This window comes from Pinus tabuliformis, chromosome 6 (assembly GCF_031772625.1).
Source record: "Pinus tabuliformis cultivar Carrire ecotype Pingquan chromosome 6, CPIR1, whole genome shotgun sequence".
Lineage (NCBI taxonomy): Eukaryota > Viridiplantae > Streptophyta > Pinopsida > Pinales > Pinaceae > Pinus > Pinus tabuliformis.
In genome coordinates, this window is record NC_142292.1 from 2,060,033,770 (window position 1) to 2,060,055,898 (window position 22,129).

At 43.1% G+C, this 22,129-nt stretch overlaps 1 protein-coding gene across 1 annotated transcript in view; it reads right to left on the reverse strand.

The window, feature by feature from the left end:
* The window catches only part of MCM9 (minichromosome maintenance 9), a 429,077-nt gene that overhangs the window by 376,167 nt on the left and 30,781 nt on the right, over nt 1-22,129 (reverse strand). The window contains exons 6-9 of the mRNA XM_089412073.1: nt 14,876-15,102; nt 14,677-14,775; nt 14,308-14,517; nt 14,139-14,211 (exon numbers count right to left, since the gene is read on the reverse strand). Of these exons, the coding sequence (XP_089268199.1) occupies nt 14,139-14,211; nt 14,308-14,517; nt 14,677-14,775; nt 14,876-15,102 (609 nt within the window). The remainder of the gene's footprint in view (nt 1-14,138; nt 14,212-14,307; nt 14,518-14,676; nt 14,776-14,875; nt 15,103-22,129) is intronic.

A 22,129-nucleotide genomic window follows, 5' to 3' on the forward strand; every position in this document is an offset into this window, starting at 1 on the left:
TTATTTTAATAACTCATAATCCGGGTGGAATTTCTCCAAACAATTTCTGGGTCTTGGAGATCTCATGTGTTCTAGGCCCTCCACAAAATTTTGGAGCTAAAGCACATCCGATGCTACCCAAAATCAACACTCCCTCTTAGCGAGCAATGTACTCTAGAAATACTTCCCAACAGAAGCATTACACTGATCCACTACATCAGTCGATGCTTGGCCTACTGCCCTTCATCCACTGCACTATTGCATCCTGTATTGTTGCCCATGACACTGTCACTGCCACTGCTACATCTGTACTGCAGCTCCCTCTCAAAATGCTACACCATGTTACCCACAACAATGCCACTACTAACTGCAACTCAGTTGCTGACAAGTAAGCAACTGAAACCTCACCCAAAAACTGACATACTAGTCCGTTCGGATACCTCGTGATGCTGAAGTTACCTCTGCTGCTAATCTGTGGTGACCCTCTGATGCTACTGTGTTGCTGCAATCTGCTCTGTGCCTCCCGCAATATTGCAACCTCCACTGCGTTGCTTCAGACTTTGGCACTCTAGCCCTGCTATTGTTGCTCCATCATCCCTCGCACCAACTGACACCTGTCATTCTGCTACTGTCCTTAAGGGCTCCCGTAGCCGTATGTGATCCAAGAGTTTGGGCACCTCAAGGATCCTACCCTTCATGTATTCCTCTCGACTACAACTCCATGTCGCCCCACCTCTTCTCCAGAGGTGCATGAGCACTCATGGCACAATCATCATCCTCGCCTTCCCTCTCAACTTTCGCTGGAGCAGCCTTCGAGTCAGAAGCCTCTTCCTTGCCCTTCTTCTGGGGGTACTAAGTGGTGAAATGTCCTAGTTCCCCACACTTGAAGCATCTAACCTTGGCTATATCATTTTTCTTCCTCTTTTGCTGCCCTTGTTGTCCCGATGATGCGAGAGCTACATCTTCCTCCTCCTCCTTCTTGACTCGGGCTCCTCTGCCGCTACTTCCTGCCTTGGTCAACTCCTAATCTCTTCTTGTCAAAGAGCTGCCCATATCTTCCCAACTGGGGAGAGAAGCTCTGCCCAAGATACTCTGGACAAAGGTCTCCCAGTCTTCAGTGATTGCATTTAGGGCAGTCCTGGCCATGAACTCAGGATCTGGTGTAGACCCCACGGAAGTCAATTGGTCTCGAATCCTTTGCAACTTCAGGAGGAAGGGATCGATTACTTCTCCCTTCTATATCTAGTACTGTCTCAGCTGATTTTCCAATAGCATCTTCCGTTGAACGGAAGTCCCCTCGTACAAGGTGGTCAAAGCCTCCCACATCTCCCTTGTTGTTTCCTTCTCAACAATATGTGGGACCACATGATCTTTGACCCCGTCTGGAATCATGCACTTAGCCTTCGCCTGGGCCTCCTCGTACTTCTTCAGTGGATCAACATCGACCAGAATAGCAACTGTCTTCAAGGCATAGTCCTTGATGTGATTCTTGTCCAGGACTACCAAGATCCTTGCCTTCCAAATGACAAAATTGGATGCTCCATCCAATTTGTCCTGATCCCTCAATCCATTGACTGCCATCTCTGCTCAAACAAATATAGGATTGTTTCTCTTCTCCCTCTCCCGCTGCTTCCAAGCAAGACTTGGATCTGGATTTCTTTGGCACTAGAAATCCTCTAAGGAACAAGCTCCTCCTAGACTCCCTATGAGTCCTGATTTCCTTCACGGAAATCCTCCAGCCAAATGTCGAATCACCCCTCTCCAATCCTCCTGTGTTGCTGCTCGGCAACTCGGATCCATATTTCTTTGGCTAGAAATTTGTCAAGGCAGTGACTCCCTCTACCTCGACGTTGTCTCCTCAGACATTGTTTTGCACCAACAGCAACAGCGCTCCACCGGCGCCACAGATCAAATTTGCACTGCTTTTCCATCCCCGGCAACTGACTGATTTGAGCCTCCCAAGCTCTGTGCTGGCCCAGAGAGTTGACGCAGTCACAAGGTGAGCTCCTCTAGGGTACTGCATCACCCTTCACTGGCTCAGAACACTGACACAGGCACTGTGTGAGCCTCTGCGTCACTCCTTCAGCTGCTCCTTTGCCTCTGAAATAGCGCTATCACTAGGGACAGCTGCTTCTCCGCAGTAGTTTCACTGGATCACCCAGCTAATGGCTTCAGTGTCCTTTGATCTGCAATGCTCTGATACCATGTGAAAATTTCTGAATCTACACATCAGAAATCCTACTGCAATCATTGGTTTATCATCTCCTACTTGTTATTACATTCAACTGGTTATTTAATTTATAAACAGTGATGAAAAACACTATTGCAGACTACACTGACATACATATCATAAACTGAAAATATATGAGGAAAACGCACAAGGGACATCGTCATTTTTGGACAACACATCCTTGGAAAAACCCACCTTGGGAAAACCGGTGCAGCATAGAGGGTTTGTATAGTTAAGCAAGCAGAATCTGAGTACAATAGGTTGCCTCTCACACTGGCTAACCTTTCAGAGAAATCTTGGCAGCAAGAAATACATACGAGGGTTTACCTCGTTCTCCAAGTCACAACTGATCCACTGAGTGGCCTGACTTTGGCAAGCACTGCGAAAATCCCAGTGCACTTCCTGCTTGGGCCAGCATCTTGCCTCTAGGAGGCTGCGTCACCCCTTTTGCTGGATCGATTTCGTTAAATTATGGTATGTTCTATGCTTCGAGTAGTTTACTTATTTTTCTTCTTATAGTCACAGATTAGCAATCACATATACATTAAGTAAAGTGCAGATAGAACATTAAATGATCAACAGAAAACAAGCCAAGACGAGACACAAGATGTGGCGGCTAGCCACAGACAAATCCCAATGCGGGGAAACCCTTTGATCAAATCTTCTTTTATCTTCAATAGTTCAACAGAGAGAAATAGTACAAAATTTGAATTCTGTAATTTTATATCAGCAGCAGCAAACCCTAGATCAGCAAAATCAAACTTGGTCAAACTAGTTGAAATTGACCTCTAATATGCTAGGTCAATTTCTAGTCAACTTGCCCTTGAACAACCTGAAGAAACAGCTCTTGAACAGCCCCAAAAGTACAGTCAATTTGCAGATTTCTGAAGTCAACTTGTAGCCCTAAACTAGGGCAATGAACACTGGTCAAACCAGAGGTCAGATCACTTCGGTTTTCGTGCCACAAATTGCGCCCTACCTAGGAGAGGCAGCCACACCCAATCCGCACCTCTGGATGGTCAACGCTGGTCCAAGAGATGACCTGCTGCCCTAGCGTCCTTCTTTCTGCGTCTTCCTTGCCCTAGGACGTCTTCCTTTCAGCCACACGTGTGAGAGAGAGAGAGGCCACTTTTATGCGTAGGAGAGAGAGAGAGTAGATTGGGTGAATGAAGTGTCCAAATGAGGAGGAGGCACCTTGTATTTATATGCAAACGTTGAGGATGAATAGACGTGACTGTTGGGCTTCTGAGCCTACATAAGTTTGCTGGCCAACCTTGACAATTTGTCCATAATCAAAAAAAATTCATATCTCCATAAATACTTATCAGAATCCGATGATCTTTAGATCAATCCTACACCTCTTGACAAGAGGAATCTAGCAAAAATATCAGTAGCTATAAATAAGGTGACCCACATGGAGTTTGGCCCTAGTTGCCAATTTTAATAGATTTGCTGGAGAAAGACTGTTGTTCAGCCCTCCCGGCTCAGAACCTCGCTTCTCCAGCAAAATCTCGAACTTCTAACGATTATCCTCCACTGCCACTGCAAGAGACCCTCTCGGCATGCGTGAGCCCCTTTCTGGGCTGCGTAGGCCTCTGCGCTGCCTCTCTGGTGCTACTACTGCCACTGTGCCCGATACTCTTTGGCTCGGAACTCCTTTCCGATCCAAATCTCTGCTTTTGCCTCTCTCACTGCAACTCAGATCACCTATTCGATTTTCTTAGCAAACCTCACCCCAGAAAAATCAAACTCACTAATCACATGGTATATCTCCAACTGACCCTCAAGCCTCCTCTTATACTTTTCCTGTTGATGAATCAATGGCCGAGATTAAGTCCCTAATCAATGTCTAAGATTAAAACAGACTTGATCCTCGTCATTTAGAAGCTTCTCACCCATATTCTTATTAATATCCATTAATATTTTTATTTTCCTAAGTTTAGACTTAGGAACCCCATTAAAAATACTAATTATTTTAATAACTCATAATCCGGGTGGAATTTCTCCAAACGATTTCTGGGTCTTGGAGATCTCATGTGTTATAGTCCCTCCACAAAATTTCGAAGCTCTAGCACATCCGATGCTACCCAAAATCAACAAGTTGTACCTCAAAATTCCATCAATGGTTCTTTGTGGTCACCAAAATCCAACTGGGGCACCACAAAGTGGTCTCCTGGGTCTCAAACTGTTAAAAAGTGTCCATCTCTGCTCTAACGTTGAGGGATTTCCAGGTGCTAGTAGCCCTCCCAAGTCTCTGAAGGTGAAACCATCCTCATCTGGGCCCTAAATCAGCCGCCATCCCTCGTATGGTGCTAAGGCCGACTTGGGGGCATGCTGGGTCCAGGTGTATCATCTTGAAGAATCATCAAATGCAATGCAAAGAGGCAAAACGTCCTGCGTGCAAGAGGTGTCAAAGGTCATATTTGATGTGCTACTACTTAGAGACCCAAGGCTCTCAACACTTCATTTGTGGGTGCTAATATACTTCTCTAGTGGCTTGGGCACCTACATGTAACGTTCCGAAGACATGGGTTGTTGAACCACCTGACAATCACAACATAAAGTCTAGTGAAAGCAACCAACCATCAGGGGCAATAATCATTATTCCATCTAAGTGAACCAAGCTTGAATATAATGGGCTATTTAACACTCCAAATAAGGATTCCCTTCCATAATCAGGACCTTGAACTTGCAAAGGTGTTTCCTCACTAGGTAGGAGTGGCTAAAGGAGAACCGTATTCGGTGTTTCCAACTCCCAAGGGGAATTTGTTGAAATTTTTAACCAGGTTTGGTCTTCATTAATGTATTTATCAAAAGAATGAAGAAAATATTTTTATTATTATTTCTATGACTTATTAAAGCATGGGTTTCATGCTTGGGTCATCATGTTTTAGGTCAAAGTCCCCATTTAGGACTTCTAGGATTTATTCTGAGTCATTAGAGTCATTGTACATTGAAAGAGACCCTTCTTGTGCTTTCGGATCATGTAAAAAGTATTCTTTGTTAGGCAAAAATGAATTTAGGCTCCTCCACACCAAGTCGGCCTCAAGACAAGTAATTCGACCTCACAAAAGGGCTATGAATACAAGAAGTTCGAATTCATTTGGAGCATCTCATTCTCTCTCTCATAGTTCGATCTCTAAAGTTAGAAAAGTGTGAAATTGGTTAAGGGCTAAAAAAGGAGCTAAAAGGAAGTGTGAGTTTCTAGAGAAGGATAGAAGGTCTCAAGATCGAAATTTTGGGACAAGTATCACTCAATTCCGAGGTGTATCAAGGGAAATCAAAGTCCTTCAAGTTTGGTCGAAGTTGTCGTTGCTACATCTGTTGGGTCGAAACTGATGTTGACGCTGCTAGCTCGAAGTTGCTTGTGAAGGGTTGACATTTGCAAAGAAGTATTGAGGGATAACTTGGTGTGGAAGGAATCTCTGTCAGGGTCTAAAGTCTTGGATTATCTCGAGAAACTATTGAAGGAAGAATTGTTGATTCGGTTTTCCCCTAAATAGGGGTTTTGCCCTGGTTGTCCGCCTACATCTGTTGTCCTTGTGTTATTGTTTTGATAATTGCTTGATGAACTAAAAATATAAAAGAAGAACATAAAGATAAAAGGAATCACAAGTAATTATCTATATAAGAAAATATTTTTTCCTTTATGATTTTCTAACATGGTAGTGGAGCTAAGGTGAAGGAGGAAAAAGGCAGTTTTAAGTATCTACTAGAAGGAATCTAAAGGATTGATCTAGCGATCATATAAGGAGCTCTTAGAAGAGAAGAAGCTCACTATCTTCAAGGACAATGTCTAACACATTAAAGAGTGAAAACAATTTGGAAGGAGCATCAAATTACAGATCTGGGAAGAAGAGGATTGACCTCGTTCTTGACAAGAACAAGGTCTTGGATGTGGTCAGAGGGAAAGTGAAGAAACCTACAAAAGAATCCAGTGATGCAGACAAGGTGAAGTATAGGGAACTAGCAATATTGGCTATGACTCTGATGGTAGAAAGCATTAAGTGTGAAAAATCCTAGACTCTAGGAACCCCTACTGCAGCAAATCTGAATCTACTTCACCTACTTGATTTTTAATATACATTAATAAAGTTATTTTTCTGAATACTGAAGCAAATTACTTTTGCAGCCTACACTATTTAAATATTTGATCTCATGAAACAGAAAGAGAGCAAAGAACAAGATACATAGGACACACTTATTTTTGGACACAATATTCCCCGGAAAAACCCAATGTGAGAAAACTGGTGCAACAGTTCTGAGGGTTTATTATTATGCAGGAGAAATATCTGAATACAAATTAGGATGCTCATCTAGAAATCCTTTACAGAGAAAATACTGGCAAAAATCTGAGTGAGTTTTACCTCACTTTCACCCCACAGAATTCTGGCTAATCCAGCACAAGACTGGCTAACCCCGGCTATTTCTGCGTTGGCTCTGTGTCAGCCTTGTGCCACCTTCTCTACCCTCTGCGTCAACTCTCCCGGCTGCTCCGACAGTTCCTAGCAGTTCCGGCAGTTCCCAGCAGTTCCGGCAGTTCCCGTTGTTCCGACAGTTCTAGATTATGCGTGACAAGCAGCTTTTCTGCTCTACACTAGCCCTTCTGGCTCTGCGTCAGGACTGCGTGGGCCCAGACTATCCCAGCATCATCTCTCTCGGCTACTGTGCTACCTCTCTGCAAACTCTCTCCGCCTCTCTGCCAGTATTCTCCGTAAAGTCCTTCTCTCTGATTCTCACTACGCCTCAACTGCAAGATCTCCCCAATCGATTTTCCTCCTGAGAACTTCTCACCTCAGAAAATTGATTTCCTCAATCTCTCTGTGTGTCTTTCCAAATGAACCCCAAGCCTCCATTTTATACTTTTCCTATTGAGTCTTCAACGGCCGAGATTAAGTCTCTAATCAACGGCTAAGATTAAAACATGACTTGATCCGCCTTCTAGATCATTCTCACCCATATTTTGATTAATACACATTAGTATTTTAATTTCCCTAAGTTTAGACTTACGAACTCCATTAAAAATATTAATTATTTCAATAAAATACAATTCGGGTGGAATTTCACCAAACAGTTTCTGGGTTCTTTAGAACTCATGTGCCTTAGACTTTCCACCAATTTTCAAGGCTAGAGAACTTTCAATGCTACCAAAGACTAACATTAAGGACAATCTTGTCCCATACATTTCCAATATAGACCATGCTCAAGAAATGTATGAAGCATTGACAAAATTATTCACTATCAAGAACATAGGTTAAGTAGCAAGCTTGAAGAATGAGTTGAGAACTACAAAGATGACTAAGGATGATACTGTGGCTTCCTTCTTTGTGAGGATATCAAGGATTAGAAATGAACTTCAAGCCATAGATGAAGGAGTTAGTAATCATTGCACTATTGGGACTACCACCTACTTGGAGCTCTTTTGCTTCAGGTCCCAATAGTTGGAAAGAAGCACCCACCTTTGAACAATTGTGTAATGCCTGTACCCAAGACGAAATGAGGATTTCATTAGTATCCAACAACGGAGAAGGAATTGTGTCAAATGCTTACTCTGCCTCTCACAAGAAATGACACTCCAAGAAGTCAAGAGGACCAAGAAAGAAGGTTGACATGTCCAAGATAAAGTGCTACCAATGTCACAAGATGGGTCACTACAAAAGTGACTGCCCTGACAATCCGAAGAACAAGAAGAGAAGCAGGGATCAAGCCAATGTAGCTGAAGAAGGATCTCCAAAGAAGACTAAGCCTGAAGAATTAGATTTAAGGGACTTACACTCTAAAGTCCTTTGATCTAAGTTTTTTTTATTTTACTTTGATTTCTAGTTTTTAGGTTTAACATATTTTTGGAAAAACACTTTTTTATTTTGTTATAGGTATCCCTCAAGCTTTCATCAACCTCCAAAGATAAGTATCCTATTATCATTTTCATTTTCTAGTTTTCCTTACTTATCTAGGTTTATTTGCATAAAATACTAATCACTGTTGATTTCTGGTAGCATCGGATGTGCTCTAAGCCTCAAAATTTGTAGGGGGTTTGGACACATGTATTCCACAATACCCAGAAATTGTTTTGAGAAATTCCACGCAGAATCAGTGTTATTAAAATAATTAATTATTTTTAATGGGTGCCTAAATCTAAACATAGGAAATTAAGATAATTAAAGGGTATTAATCTAACTGTGGGTGAAACTTCTAGAAGAAGACGAGGATCAAGCCAAAATAATTTGAACCATTGATTAGGGTCTAATATGGGTCGTTGGTTCTCAACAGAAGGATTATAAGAGGAGGCTTGATGGGCATTTGGAAGACACATGGAGTGGAGATTAGAAGATCGAATTTCTAAAGCACAGTAGTTGCCGGGAAGAGAATTCGAAGTGATCTTTTGCAGTGAGGGGCAAGGATAGTTCTGGTTGGAGATTTCTCCTAATCCGGTAATACTTAGCAGAGAAGGCGGAGAGAGATCCAGTAGAGGCAACGTAGAGCAAGAGAGGCTGAGGCTGAAAAGTACTGAAAATTACCGAGAGCCAGCTGCTGCGCGCGCGCGCCTGGAGACTGCCATCGCTGCCGACCGCTGTCTGAAGACCCCGCGCCATGGACCCTCCGGATCCGCCTGGTGGGGATCCGGAGCTGCAACGAGCATTTTCATCTCTGGTTAAATCCCTCCCACCGCAAAGACCTAGACCTGCAGCATCTAAGTTTGTAAAGAAGCTGGATGTTCTACAGGAAGTTCTTCTACCTCCGACCATCCCTCGCATGGCAGCCCTCTCCCTTGCTGAGAAAGGGTTAATCGGGCAATTTATAGGACTATGGCCTTCTCCCAAAAATGTGCAACGATGGGTCGAGCGAAACTGGTCGGACAAGATCCAGGGCAAAATATCAATAAGATTCTGTGGCAGAGGATATTTTACCTTTCACTTTGAAACCAAGGAGGATAAAGACCTTATTTTCAGAAATGAGCCCTATTTTATGGATTCTAGGGGCCTCTATCTTAACAAATGGACCCCGGATTTCGATCCAGAGCTAGATATTCCGAATGCAGTTCCTGTCTGGGTCAGATTGCCCCATCTTCCTCTTCACTGCTGGGGGGACGATTCGGTTAAAGCAATAGGAAACGCGGTGGGAAAATATATAGATCGCAGCGAACCCAAAGACAACATGCAGGCTTGTGCGCGGATCTGTGTTGAGGTTGATTTGGGCCGTGGACTGCCGGAAGCAATCAAACTGAAAGTGGATGACTGGTGCCATATTCAGCAGCTGGACTACGAACAGATCCCCTTCAAATGCAAGGTATGTCACGAATATGGACATTTTGCAAATAGATGCCCTAGAATAGTTAATGTAGAATCTGAAGAGCAAGAAGGACAATGGAAAACTGTTAAAAGGAAAAAATCATCCCTTCCTCTCAAATCTATGGATTCTGATGTTCCTGGCCCATCCCATCAGCCCCCTCCCCCTCATCATCCACCCCCCTCCCACCCCTCCTCTTCCTCCCAACAATCCCCTATTCAGCACCCTTCATATCCCCTCCGGACCTCCGACCCTTCCATTCCTCCATCTTCTAATCCCTTTGCCTCCCTCTCTGAGGAAGGATCTGAGCCTGAAATCCCCTTCTCTGAACCTCCCCTTCATTCCTCCCCCCCCCAAATCTCTCATCCTTCCCCTGATAACCCTTCAGCTCGGGTTACTAGAAGCTCCTCAAAGGAGCATGGAGCTCCCAGTGATATCCCCAAAAAGCATGGGCCGGGCAGGAAATCGGCCAAACAGCATAGAGAAGAAAGCACCCAGAAAGATATCGCCATGGGCTCTCAGACTCCTATAGAATCCTTTATTCTCGGGCTCTCGGACAAAGAAAATAATAACAAAGGCAAAGAGAGGCGGGCACCTCTCCATGTAAGCAGTAAAACATGATGAAAATTCTATCCTGGAACAGCAGGGGATTAGGGCACCCCTCCAAGATAGTAGCCCTCAAGGACCTAATCAAAAGTGAAAATCCTGAAATAGTACTCATTCAAGAAACAAAGCAAGACCAATCTGAAATTAATAAATTCATCAGCCAGCAAAAGTGTTACAGTGGATGTGCAAGTGAAGCAAGAGGAGCCTCAGGTGGCATTTTAACAATGTGGGATTGCAACAAATGGAACTGCCATTCCTCCAGAATACATCAGCATTGGATCCGTGTTAATCTAGAGAACAAGACAGATGGAACAACAGTAAAAATTTACAATATATACGCCCCGACTCATTATAGAGAGAAAGAAGAGTGTTGGAACACTTTGGAAACAAGTATTGAAGAAGAGCAGGATAGCAACTTCATACTTGCAGGGGATCTAAACTTGGTGTTGCATTCCAACGAAAAAAGAGGGGGAAATTTCAACCCCGATCCTTTCAGGATTCGACTTGAAAACATAATGCAGGAGCAAGATCTGGTCGATATCAGACCCAAGAACCGAAGGTACACTTGGAGCAATAGACGAATAGGAGTTGGCAATATTATGGAATGTCTTGATAGGTTCCTCATAAGTATTGCTTATTTATCTACCTTCACCACTGGCCAGTCGAACATCCTCAATGTCTCCGCCTCTGATCATTACCCAATCACGCTTACTCTGCATAGTCAATGCCAGCTAGGACCTCTTCCCTTCAAATATTGCTCCATTTGGAATCGTATCCCAGCAACAAAAGATGTGGTTTGGCACGCTTGGTCTCAACATGTGGAAGGCTCCCCAACTTTCATATGGGAAACAAAATTAAAGAGAGCAAGACAGGCTCTAAAAGAATGGGCAAAGAACAACTATCAAGAGCCCGAGTTGAACAAGAAGAAAATCAAACAAGAATTAGAGGATGTGCAGCAACACATAGAAGCCATTGGGCTGTCCCAACAAGCCAAAGAGAGAGAAACAAAATTATACTCACAGCTGAGGCAAATTACAAAGGATGAAGAAATAAAATGGAGACTGAAGTCAAGACAGCTCTGGCTGTAGGAGGGAGATAAAAATACTTCCTATTTTCATAAGCAGGCTACAATACGAAAGGTCAGAAACACTGTGAATACAATTAAAGATAATGAGGGGAACAGCTATTATACTCAGGAAGCGATAAAAGAAGCAGCCACAAATCACTTCAAAAATCTTTTAACTGAGGACAAAAGTGAAGAGGATTACTCAAGTTTTTTACAGCACATGAATAAGGAAGTTACTCACGAAATGAATAACAGTCTCAAGAAAGAAGTCGAAGAGGAAGAAGTTCAAAATGCAGTTTGGAGACTACACCCAGACAAGGCCCCTGGGCCTGATGGGTTTCCAATCAGTTTTTATAGAGAGTATTGGCAAATGATCAAGAAAGACCTCTTAAAGATGATACGCTGGGTTCTAAAGAAAGGCAAAATGGGGGGATTCACCAACTCTACCCATCTTGCTCTAATACCAAAAGAGAACAGACCTTCCTCCTTTTCAAGATTTCAGCCAATTTCTTTATGCAACTCATCTTACAAAATTATCACAAAAATCTTGTCATCCAGGCTCAAACCTCATCTCTCATCTCTGATCTCCGAAAACCAAGGGGGATTCCTCCCCAATAGGCACATCTCTGACTCTATCCTGCTTGTACAAGAGGCCATTCACTCCAGCCTAAGTAGAAAGGAGAAAGGGTTTGTCCTCAAGCTGGACCTTGCCAATGCCTTTGACAGGGTTCGGCATTCCTATCTGTTTGTTGTCCTTTATAGAATGGGTTTTGACTCCTCTTTTATCACAATGATCAAAGCTTGTATTTCGGACCCTTGGATATCCCCTCTGATTAATGGAAGACCGTGTGCTGCTTTCCAATCCTCTCGAGGCCTTAGGCAAGGCTGTCCCCTGTCTCCCTACTTGTTTATCCTCATGGCTGAGTCCCTTAGCCAAACCCTGGATTTCAATCGAAGAATAGGCCTTATCACTGGTATCAAATTTGAGCATGGCACAAAAAATATTAATCACTCCCAATTTGCAGATGATACTCTCCTGATAGGAGGAGCGTCCATCACCATTGCAAGGCGCTTCAAGAAGATCTTAGACCAATTCATGGAATACTCAGGAGGAAAAGTTAATCAGATAAAAAGTTGTATATATGGTTGGAACACTCCCAGCCATACCATCCACAGCATTGCAAGCACTCTAGGAGTCTCCTACAAGCTCAATTGGAACCACTTCACTTACCTTGGGATGCCAGTAAGCTTGGGACCATTGAGATCTGACACCTGGAGTGAAATCCTCAACAAAATAAAGAGAAAAATCCAACAATGGGGCACCATGTGGCTGAACCCAGCAGGAAGGCTTGTTCTTCTGAAATCAGACTTGGCCTCTCTGCCCATTTACCGTTTCTCTTTATACCAAGCACCTGCAACCTTTCATCAGAAAATGGAAAAGAATCTCAGGCATTTCCTCTGGCAAGGAGGCAAAACGGAAAAAAGAAAGTTCAACCTTGTCAGTTGGAAGAATGTCATCCAATCTCAGGAAAAAGGCGGGCTAGGAATAAGATCACCAAAAATACTGAATTTAGCTCTTGGAGCTAAAATAATTTGGAGAATGATCACTGGTCCCACAGCTTGGTGGAAGAAGGTCTTAGAGGCTAAATATCTGAACAGTACGAGGCAGCAACTTTTGGATACAAATATTCCCAACAGAGATAGCACAAAAATATGGCAACTCTGCAAGAAAGCCATACCCTTCATGACTCAAAATATTTCAAAGGTCCCTGGAGGAGGGAACAGTGTCAACTTCTCTACAGATAGAATTCTCGGACAGCACCCAATTGGATCACAAATGGAGGCAATCCCTGCAATAAACTGGCTCAGCAGTAAAGAAATAGTATACCTGTCCCAAATATCACAATGGGAAAATTCTTCACAAGCATGGATAGGTTGGGAATTTCCGGAATACCCTAGAGAGCTAGAGACCAGCCTTGCTGCTCTCAAGAACCTCCTACACAGCAAAGCCCCGACGCAAAAAGGCAAGCAAGATGGCTACCGTTGGGATCCAACTGGAACACAGTACACCACCAAGGCTGGGCACCAATACTTATGCGATAACATCTTCCCACAGGATGTTTGGAGTCAATGGAAGCTGGTATGGAGAGCAGAAGCACCCCCCAAAATCAAATTCTTTATTTGGCTCCTTTTAAAAGGGAAGGTCCTAACAGCAGAAAACTTAAAAAAAAGAGGCATAACGGGACCCTCTCGATGCCCAAACTGCTGCAGATCAGAAGAGACACTACAACATCTGTTCATAGACTGCCCTGTAGCCGAGGAATGCTGGAGGACGATGGCATCTCTCGGGAATGCTTCATGGGAGCCTAAGGCATCTATTGCAGACACTCTTTATAGCTGGAAGAAAAACTGTCCCTGGAAAGGAAAACAGAGTAAATTGACACAAAGGATTTGGAACACCATGTCAATAACCCTCCTATGGCGAATCTGGTTAGCCCGTAACGGCAAGATCTTTAAAGAAAAAAATTGCAATATCAGAGTTATGTGCCACAAGGCTAGGACCTTAGCAGTAGAGACAATCACAGCCCATACCAAAGGCAAAATAGAGGTCACCAACTGCAGCGTCGAAGAGAGAAGTCTGATTAGCCATGTACAAGAAAACATAATCAGTGCTCAGGAGATAAGCCAAAGAAGGTTGCAAACGAAAGAGACACACAGGACATGGAAGCTGAGATTAAAGGAGGAGGAGTTTGCAACTTGGCTGAGAAACTGCAACAGGTTTTTACTGTTCTTTGATGGCGCATCTAAATCTAATCCGGGCCAAGCAGGGGCAGGGGGTCTAATCTACAATGCGAATGGCGAAAAAATTCTCCAATTCGAATGGGGACTGGGAGAATTATCCAATAACAGGGCAGAAGGTTTGGCTTTGTATCAAGGGCTCCTCCAGCTGATCAAGATTGGGATAAGAACAGCAGTAGTCTTCGGGGATTCAGCAATCATCATCAGGCTCATGGTGCAACGGCAGAGCACGCCGAACATCCTCCTGCAACAGATCAACTACAGAAACCAAATCCTCCACGATTCCATGCAAGAAGTTCGTTACTACCATATCCTCCGTGGACTGAATAAGGAGGCTGACATGTTCGCCAACAAGGCATGTGAACGCTCCAAGGGCAACCTGTACTGCAATAACACCTCCTCTTTCCAACCGCTCCCATGAATCACACGCATCCAGTCAACACTCATTGTACCACAGTTGACAGCATCTATGACTACCGGCAAACAATCAGTGCAAGGGACAGAACAGGTATGGTTGATAGGAATTTGATCAGAATTCGGATTGGGAGATCTGCTCAGAGAGTGGGAATCAGGCAAATAGCAGGGGGAAATCGTCCCGTCAGACAGATCCCCTGTGCCTATCAGGATTTGCTTTGGGCTGTGTGGACCATTTTTGGAAGTCGCAGACGGGTTCGTTCCCGCCTCAATAGCATGTATGCGTTATATATACCTATTTCGAGCTTCAGGATCCTTCATTCCGGAGAAGCCTTTTGTGACTGTGATCATTGCTTCAGAGACGCCTCTGTCTACTCCCTTTCTGCCAGAGGTGCTGTTCATAAGATTTCCGAGTATTCAGCGGGAGCCATTAGTGGCAAGCAGCAAGTCCAGCGCCCCTGCATCAGAGATACGACCAGAACAAATAGGCATACCCCGGAGACAATGGAGCGTCCAGAACAGTGCTTCCACTGCCGTGACCTGCAGGCAGAATTTGAGGAGGTGCGCGCGCAACAGAGGACCCTGGAAGACCATGTCCGCAGTATGGAAACAAGGTATGCAGACCAAGTTCGGAATCTGGAAGCAAAACTCGATGAACAATGCAGAATTTTACATGAAAAGTATCGAGCCGAGATGAATCTCTTCCTGCATAGAGTTCACTCTTTACATGAGCAGTTCAGCAGCCTGAACAACAGATGTAGTCATGCCGAAGAATCAATCACCGTCCTCAAGTACATGATGGATAAAAAGTTCAAAGATACGACATCCTCCTCCAGTGCAAAACCGAACGAGCCCGACCCAAACCCGGAAGATTCTACAGCAAGGAAGATTAGTCACATAGAGATAGATTAGCCATGTGTTGCAGTTGTAAATTTTGGTGTTTGCAGTTTGTAAGGATCTATAGTAGTAGAAGATGCCTCATAGGTAGGAACACTAGAATCAGGATCAAGGAAAGTAACTTTTTTGTAATTCCTTGGATCCACAATGCTCAAGAAGCACTATATGTACGGCAAACTGCCTCTCTCTTCTTTTTTCAGATTAATACATAGCAACCGAACTTGTCAAAAAAAAAAAAGAGAGGCTGAGGCAGGGCCACGCAGTGGCAGCTCAAGAAGCCCAGAAGCAATCTGTAAATTTGCTAGAGAATCGATTTCCAGTGCCAGAAGTCGGGATGTGAGACCGAGAGGGCAGAAGTCGAAGACTCAAAAGAAAATTGATCAATCGGGAGGAGTGACGCAGACCCCAGTAGCTCTAACACAGGGCCTACTTAATGATTGCGTAGAGACTGCACAGAGACAGCCAGGGGCTGGCCATTGTGTGGTTGGATCAGTCGGATCGCTTGTGATAGCGTGAGGTACTTCTCACTATTCTTTTGTCGATGATATTCTCTGTACTGGATAGACAGCAAGGCATCCAAAGATTTTATTCAAAAAAACTATTGCATAATAATAAAACCCTCAATTGTTGCATCAGTTTTCCCACATTGGATTTTTCCGGGACATTTGTCCAAAAATAACTATGTAGATGTGTGTGATGTTTATTTCTCTCCTGTGTTGTATTTAGTTTCCGCAGTTTTATTTTGGTGTAGGTTGCAGTGTATGTATTTCAATATTTGTCGTAGAAAACTGCAAGTAACTTGTTCAATTAATTTAACAAGTAGGTGAAATATAATCAGTTTGCTGCAATAGGAATCGGGTAACCGATTTTTCACATGGTATCAGAGCACAAATCGTGAGCAGAAGAGCTCAGAAGCAGAAAGGAAGAGGAGTTTGAAATTATTGCAGAGGCAGCAATTCAAAGCCCCTGAGGCTTCGCAATTCGAAGGCCTGAAGGGCGAAGTTTTGAGGAGAAATCAATTTCTCTAAGTGAGTCGAGAGAGATTCAATCTCCAGATCGAAGCTTTCTAGAGGCAGAAGGAAGCAACATATTTTTCCTTGCAGAGCAGATCTTCAACTGGGACGCAGTTATTTTGCAGCAGTTGCTGTCAAAATAGCGTCAGTGGGAGAGAGAGAGACACTTGAGGGAATTTCTTTCTCATAGAATTCCTAGCCAAGGAATTCAAATTCTCATTTCTTGATCAACAACAAGGGGCAACAGATCACTGACTCCGACAAGGAGTGCGTAGGTTAGCCCAGCAGCAACGCAGAGGAGAGAGGAGGTCATTCAACTTTTTCGATTGGCAAAGATGGCAGCCAATGGGTTGAGAGATCAGGATCAGTTGGATGGTGCATCTAACTATGTGATCTAGAAGGCAAGGATGTCATGCCTTCTGGATGAACATTTTCTCAAGATCTACATCGACAGTGTGGTAGCTGAGCCTACGGATCCAGATCCGCTCAAAACGTACAAGGGAGAAATGGTAAAGGCCAAGCGGATGATCCTCGACAGAGTGAAGGATCATGTAGTTTGTCACATCTCAGGCAAAGGGATAGCCAAGGAGATGTGAGATGCCTTATCCACACTATATCAAGGATCTTCTAAGGAGCAGAAGATGTACTTGGAGCAAAAGATGAGATCCACGCAAATGCAGAATGGGAAACGCATTGATCCGTTCCTTGCAAAGCTTCAGGAGACCCGTGATGAGTTAGGAGTTGTAAGGTCAACACCTCAACTTACCGATATGGTAAGGCTGGCACTAAACTGAGTTTCAGAAGAGTGGCAAGTATTTGTACAGAGCATCCTAGGCAGGGAGAAATTGCCAGACTGGTAAGAAATGTGAGCGCTCTTCAACAAGAACAGATGAGGAGGGATTTAGTCAAGTGCAAGCTTGATAGAAGCAGCAGTAGCAGTGGGTCGAAGCCCAAGGAGGAGGATGAGAATGCAGCCCTCGCATATAAGGGGTAGCAGGAGCAGCGGAAGAAGAAGAAAGACGTTTCGAAGAACAAGTGCTTCTGGTGTGGCGAACTTGGTCATTACGCTACATAGTGTCCTCTCAAGAAAAAGGACAAAGACAAGAAGCATGATATGAAGGCTGCATCCGCACAGATCGAGGAAGACGAGTTTGCTATGATCGTCCAAGGATGGGGTGATATAGAACTGTAGTTCGAAATAACTGCAGTTGGGTAGCATCCCTGAGGAATCCACCCTTGGATCAATACCTTGCTACGATAGGCCAAATCAGAAGTAGCAAGATGAACCAGTGTCAATTGATGCAAAGGAGTGTCGGAGTGACAGTTGCAATGGCTAGGAGCGCTAGAGACTAAGCAGCGCAGAGCTAGAGTTGGCAGCAGTGCATTGGCACAAAGAAGAGTTCAGCAACGACGCAGAGGCTTCAGAGGGTCAGCTAGAGACTAGCGGCAGTCAGAACTCCAGCAACAGATGCATCATGCTGAAACACCAGTTCAGTAATTTTGGATGCTTTTCCGTTGGTGATGCAGTAGCAGCAGCAATTGGAGAAAGTTGAAGTGCAGATGCGATGTTGGCAGTGGCAGTGCCAGTAGCAGCACAGATGCAAAATTTGAGAGGGGTTACAGTACAAATGCAGTGTTGGCAGTGGCAGTGGCAGTGTCAACAACAGTACAGATTCAACATTTGCGCAGTGGTTGGTGGGCAGCGATGTCAGACATCAACAGCATAGAGGGAGATGTTACAGAGAGGGTGATGCTTCAGCGGGTTGCATTATTAGAGCACATTCCTCGCTAGGAGGAAGTTTTGATTTCTGGTAGCATCGGATGTGCTTTAAGCCTCAAAATTTGCAGGGAGGCTTGGACACATGTATTCCACAATACCCAGAAATCGTTTTGGGAAATTCCACGCGGAATCAGTGTTATTAAAATAATTAATTATTTTTATTGGGTGCCTAAGTCTAAACCTAGGAAATTAAAATAATTAAAGGGTATTAATCTAACTGTGGGTGAAACTTCTAGAAGAAGAAGACGATCAAGACAAAATAATCTGAGCCATTGATTAGGATCTAATCTGGGCCATTGGTTCTCAAGGGAAGAATTATAAGAGGAGGCTTGATGGGCATTTGGAAGACACATCGAGTGGAGATTAGAAGATCGAATTTCTGAAGCACAGCAGTTGCCGGGAAGAGAATTCGAAGTGATGTTTTGCAGTGAGGGGCAGGGGTAGTTCCGGTTGGAGATTTCTCTCGATCTGGGAATACCCAATAGAGAAGGTAGAGAGAGATCCAGTAGAGGCAGCGCAAACCTAGAGAGGATGAGGCAGGACCACGCAGAGGCAACACAAAAGCCCAGAAGGAATTCGTAAATTTGCTGGAGAATCGATTTCCAGTGCCAGAAGTCAGGGTGTGAGACCAGGAGCGAAGAAGTCGAAGACTCGGAAGCAAATCGATCAGTCGTGAGGAGTGATGCAAACCCCAGTAGTTGTGACGCATGGCCTACGACCTGATTGAGTAGAGACTGCGTAAAGACAGCCAGGGGCTAGCCATTCTGTGGTTGGATTAGTCGGATCGCCTGGGATAGTGTGAGGTACTTCTCACTATTCTTCTGTCAGTGATATTCTCTGTACTGGATAGCCAGCAGGGCATCCAGAGATTGTATTCAAAAAACCTACTGCATAATAATAAAACCTTCAGCTGCTGCATTGGTTTTCCTGCATTGGGTTTTTCCCGAGACATTCGTCCAAAAATAACTGTGCAAATGTGTGATGTTTATTTCTCTCCTGCGTTGTATTTAGTTTCCGCACTTTTATTTTGGTGTAGGCTACAGTGTGTGTAATTCAATATTTGTCGTAGAAAACTGCAAGTAACTTGTTCAATTAATTTAACAAGTAGGTGAAATATAGTCAGTTTGCTGCATTAGGAATCGGGTAACCGATTTTTCACAATTACATGTCTCCTCTTATTTTCCTTGTCTAGGAAAACATATTAAAGACTCAATAAAGAAGGTTTCACAAAACAAAGCATTGGAAGTACAAGGTTTGTTAAGAGACATGAGGTATGTTTTCAATTACAAGTTTTGCTTTATCCATATTTATTCTTGATAAGCCATTACTAACATACTTATGTCTAGCTTTCCTGGATCTCAAAAGATCCTTGTTTGGGTGATCCATCATTAGATAAATCTACCCTCCTCATATCATTGGTTGCTTGCTCTTGTGGAACCCTAGAAAGGTTCATTCTGAAAATGGTAACTTAAGGGTATGTTGATGATTATCTGTGAAACCCTAATCTACTTAGGGTTATTGTCGAAAGAAAATGTTTGATATTTTGATGAAGTCTAAAGTAACTGACTGATGCTTTGATGATGTCATGTTTGGTGTTTTGGTATGGTTATGGAAACCCTAACTTGTTAGGGTTGAATGGTAACATCTGAAATCTCAAACCTTTGAAGCATTGATAAATTAGGGTTTTCCATATTTTGTTGAAACCCTCAATCATTAGGGTTTGGTAGAATGTATAAGCAAGAAGCTTATAAAGTCTTAGAAATGATTTTCTTGGGATGTGTGTTTTTCCGACCAAACCCTACTCTGATCAAGTGTATTATATGCCTAACTCTTATTGATATGTGCAGTTGGGTTTGACTAACACATGTTGTGATATTCTTGATGATGGAATCCTAGATATGTGAGTTGACCTAATTGTTGATGATCATGAGTCCTAGGGTTTGGAACTAAGACCTAGTCAAAGTTTGTTTATCTAGGATGATAGTATTTGAGAATTCTAGGGTTTTGTAATTCTAGTAGAAGTGAAAATCTCTGATGTATGATGACAATGTGATAATTTCAGATTTGTGTAAGATTGTTGAAATCTAAGTTTTAGTTATCATGGATGTTTGACTGTTTGAGAAAATCTAGGGTTTGCAACAAATCCTAGTGGAAGCTATCAATGTTGTTAATTGCGCTGTGATTGGTTTTGATAGTTAAATCTCATGTATGAAATCTAGAGTTTGTATGAAACCCTAGTGGGAAGTCTAACATATGAATTCTGAAAGCTGTTAGATAGATCTATATTTGTTTGAATTGTTTCTAAGGTTTTCTATATGTTGTAGTAGGGTATGTCATACCTTTGGAAGAATATTGAAACCCTAGATGTAACGAAAGTTGTTATTAAACAAGTCTTGATGAAATGGTCTAGGGTTTATGACAAAGTCCCTAGCAAGATGTTGAAGAGTATGTGTCTCTTGTTTGTAATCAAGTTTGGGTATCTGATATATATAAAGTTGAAATGCTTTCGTGATTCTGATATGGCTAACTTCATGTGTTAATTTTAGGCAACAATGGTATGTTTTATGCATTAGAGCAATTTTATTTCAATTTCTTTATTAAGCCAGTATCAATATTTAGATTAGCAATCAAATCAACATCATAGTAAAATGAAGATAGAACATAAGCATAAACAGTAGAAGACAAGCCAAGACAAGAGGACACAAGATGTGGCACCAGCCAGGGACAAACCCCAATGTGGGGAAACCCTTCATCAAATCTTCTTTTAGTCTTCAATAGTTCAGCAGAGAGAGATAGTATAATTTACAAATCTGATAATTTATAACAGCAGCAAAATAACCCTAACCAAAAAGTCAACGTTGGTCAACAAGGCAGATTTGACCCTTAGCAAATCGGTCAACTTCAGTCAACTTCGGTCTCCAAACAACAAGATAAAACAACCCTCAAAACAGTCAAATTCAGCCCAGTCAAAGTCTGGTCAAACAACCCACCTGTGATCAGTGCTAGTTGCAGTCAACACTAGTAAACAGTCAATGTTTAGCCTCGATTCCTGTGCCCAGAAATGCGGCCTGCCCAAACAGAGATAGCCCTCACAAAAACGCAGTCAAAGGAGGTCAACGCATGCTGGTCAACGCTTGGTCAAACTATCCAGAAATTCGGTCTCCTGAAATTTCAACCTCCTGAAATTTCGCTCTCCTGAAATTTCGACCTCCTGAAAGTTCGCTCTCCTAAAATTTCGGCCTCCTAAAATTTCGCTCTCTTGATATTTCGGACACGCGTAGAGAGAGAGAGAAGTGTGAAGATGAGTGTGTCCAAATGAGGCTAAGCTATCATGTATTTATAGCAAACGTTGAGAATGAATAGACGTCACGGTTGGGCTTCTGAGCCTACATAAGTTTGTTGGCCAACCTTGACAATTTGTCCATAATCAAAATAAATTCATAACTTCATTCGTATATGTCGGAATTGGATGATCTTTAGATCAATCCTACACCTCTCGGAGAGAGGAATCCAAGAAAAATATCAGTTGTCATAAATAAGATGACCCATGTGGAGTTTGGCCCTAGTTGCCAATTTTAACACTCTCTCTCAACTAGGGAGAACTCCATCTGCTAATCTATCTACCAATTTGTACTATCTCTGCCATCAATGCACTGCTTTGCTCTACTGAACTATGAAGAAGAAGAAGTGATCGAGAATGTATCATACCATTCTCTATTGACCCGAAGTCAGTCCCAATCAAAGGAGAGTGTGTCATACCACTCTTACTGACCCGAAGTCAGTTCCAATCAAAAGAGAGTGTCTCATACCACTCTTACTGACCCGAAGTCAGTTCCAATTGATCCCAGATCAATATCGGTCATCCTAGCATAGGGAGTACGGTAGTACACGATGCGTCCATCGGTAGTACTATGGTCCCTATCCTCATTTCCCTACTCATTGGCCAAATGAGAGGTACTTCCCATGAGTCCCAGACTGCATGGGTAGGATGTCTCAGCAGGAGAAGGATGAACCACTCATCCTGCCTACATGTCGCCATGGGGTATCGTAGGGAAAGG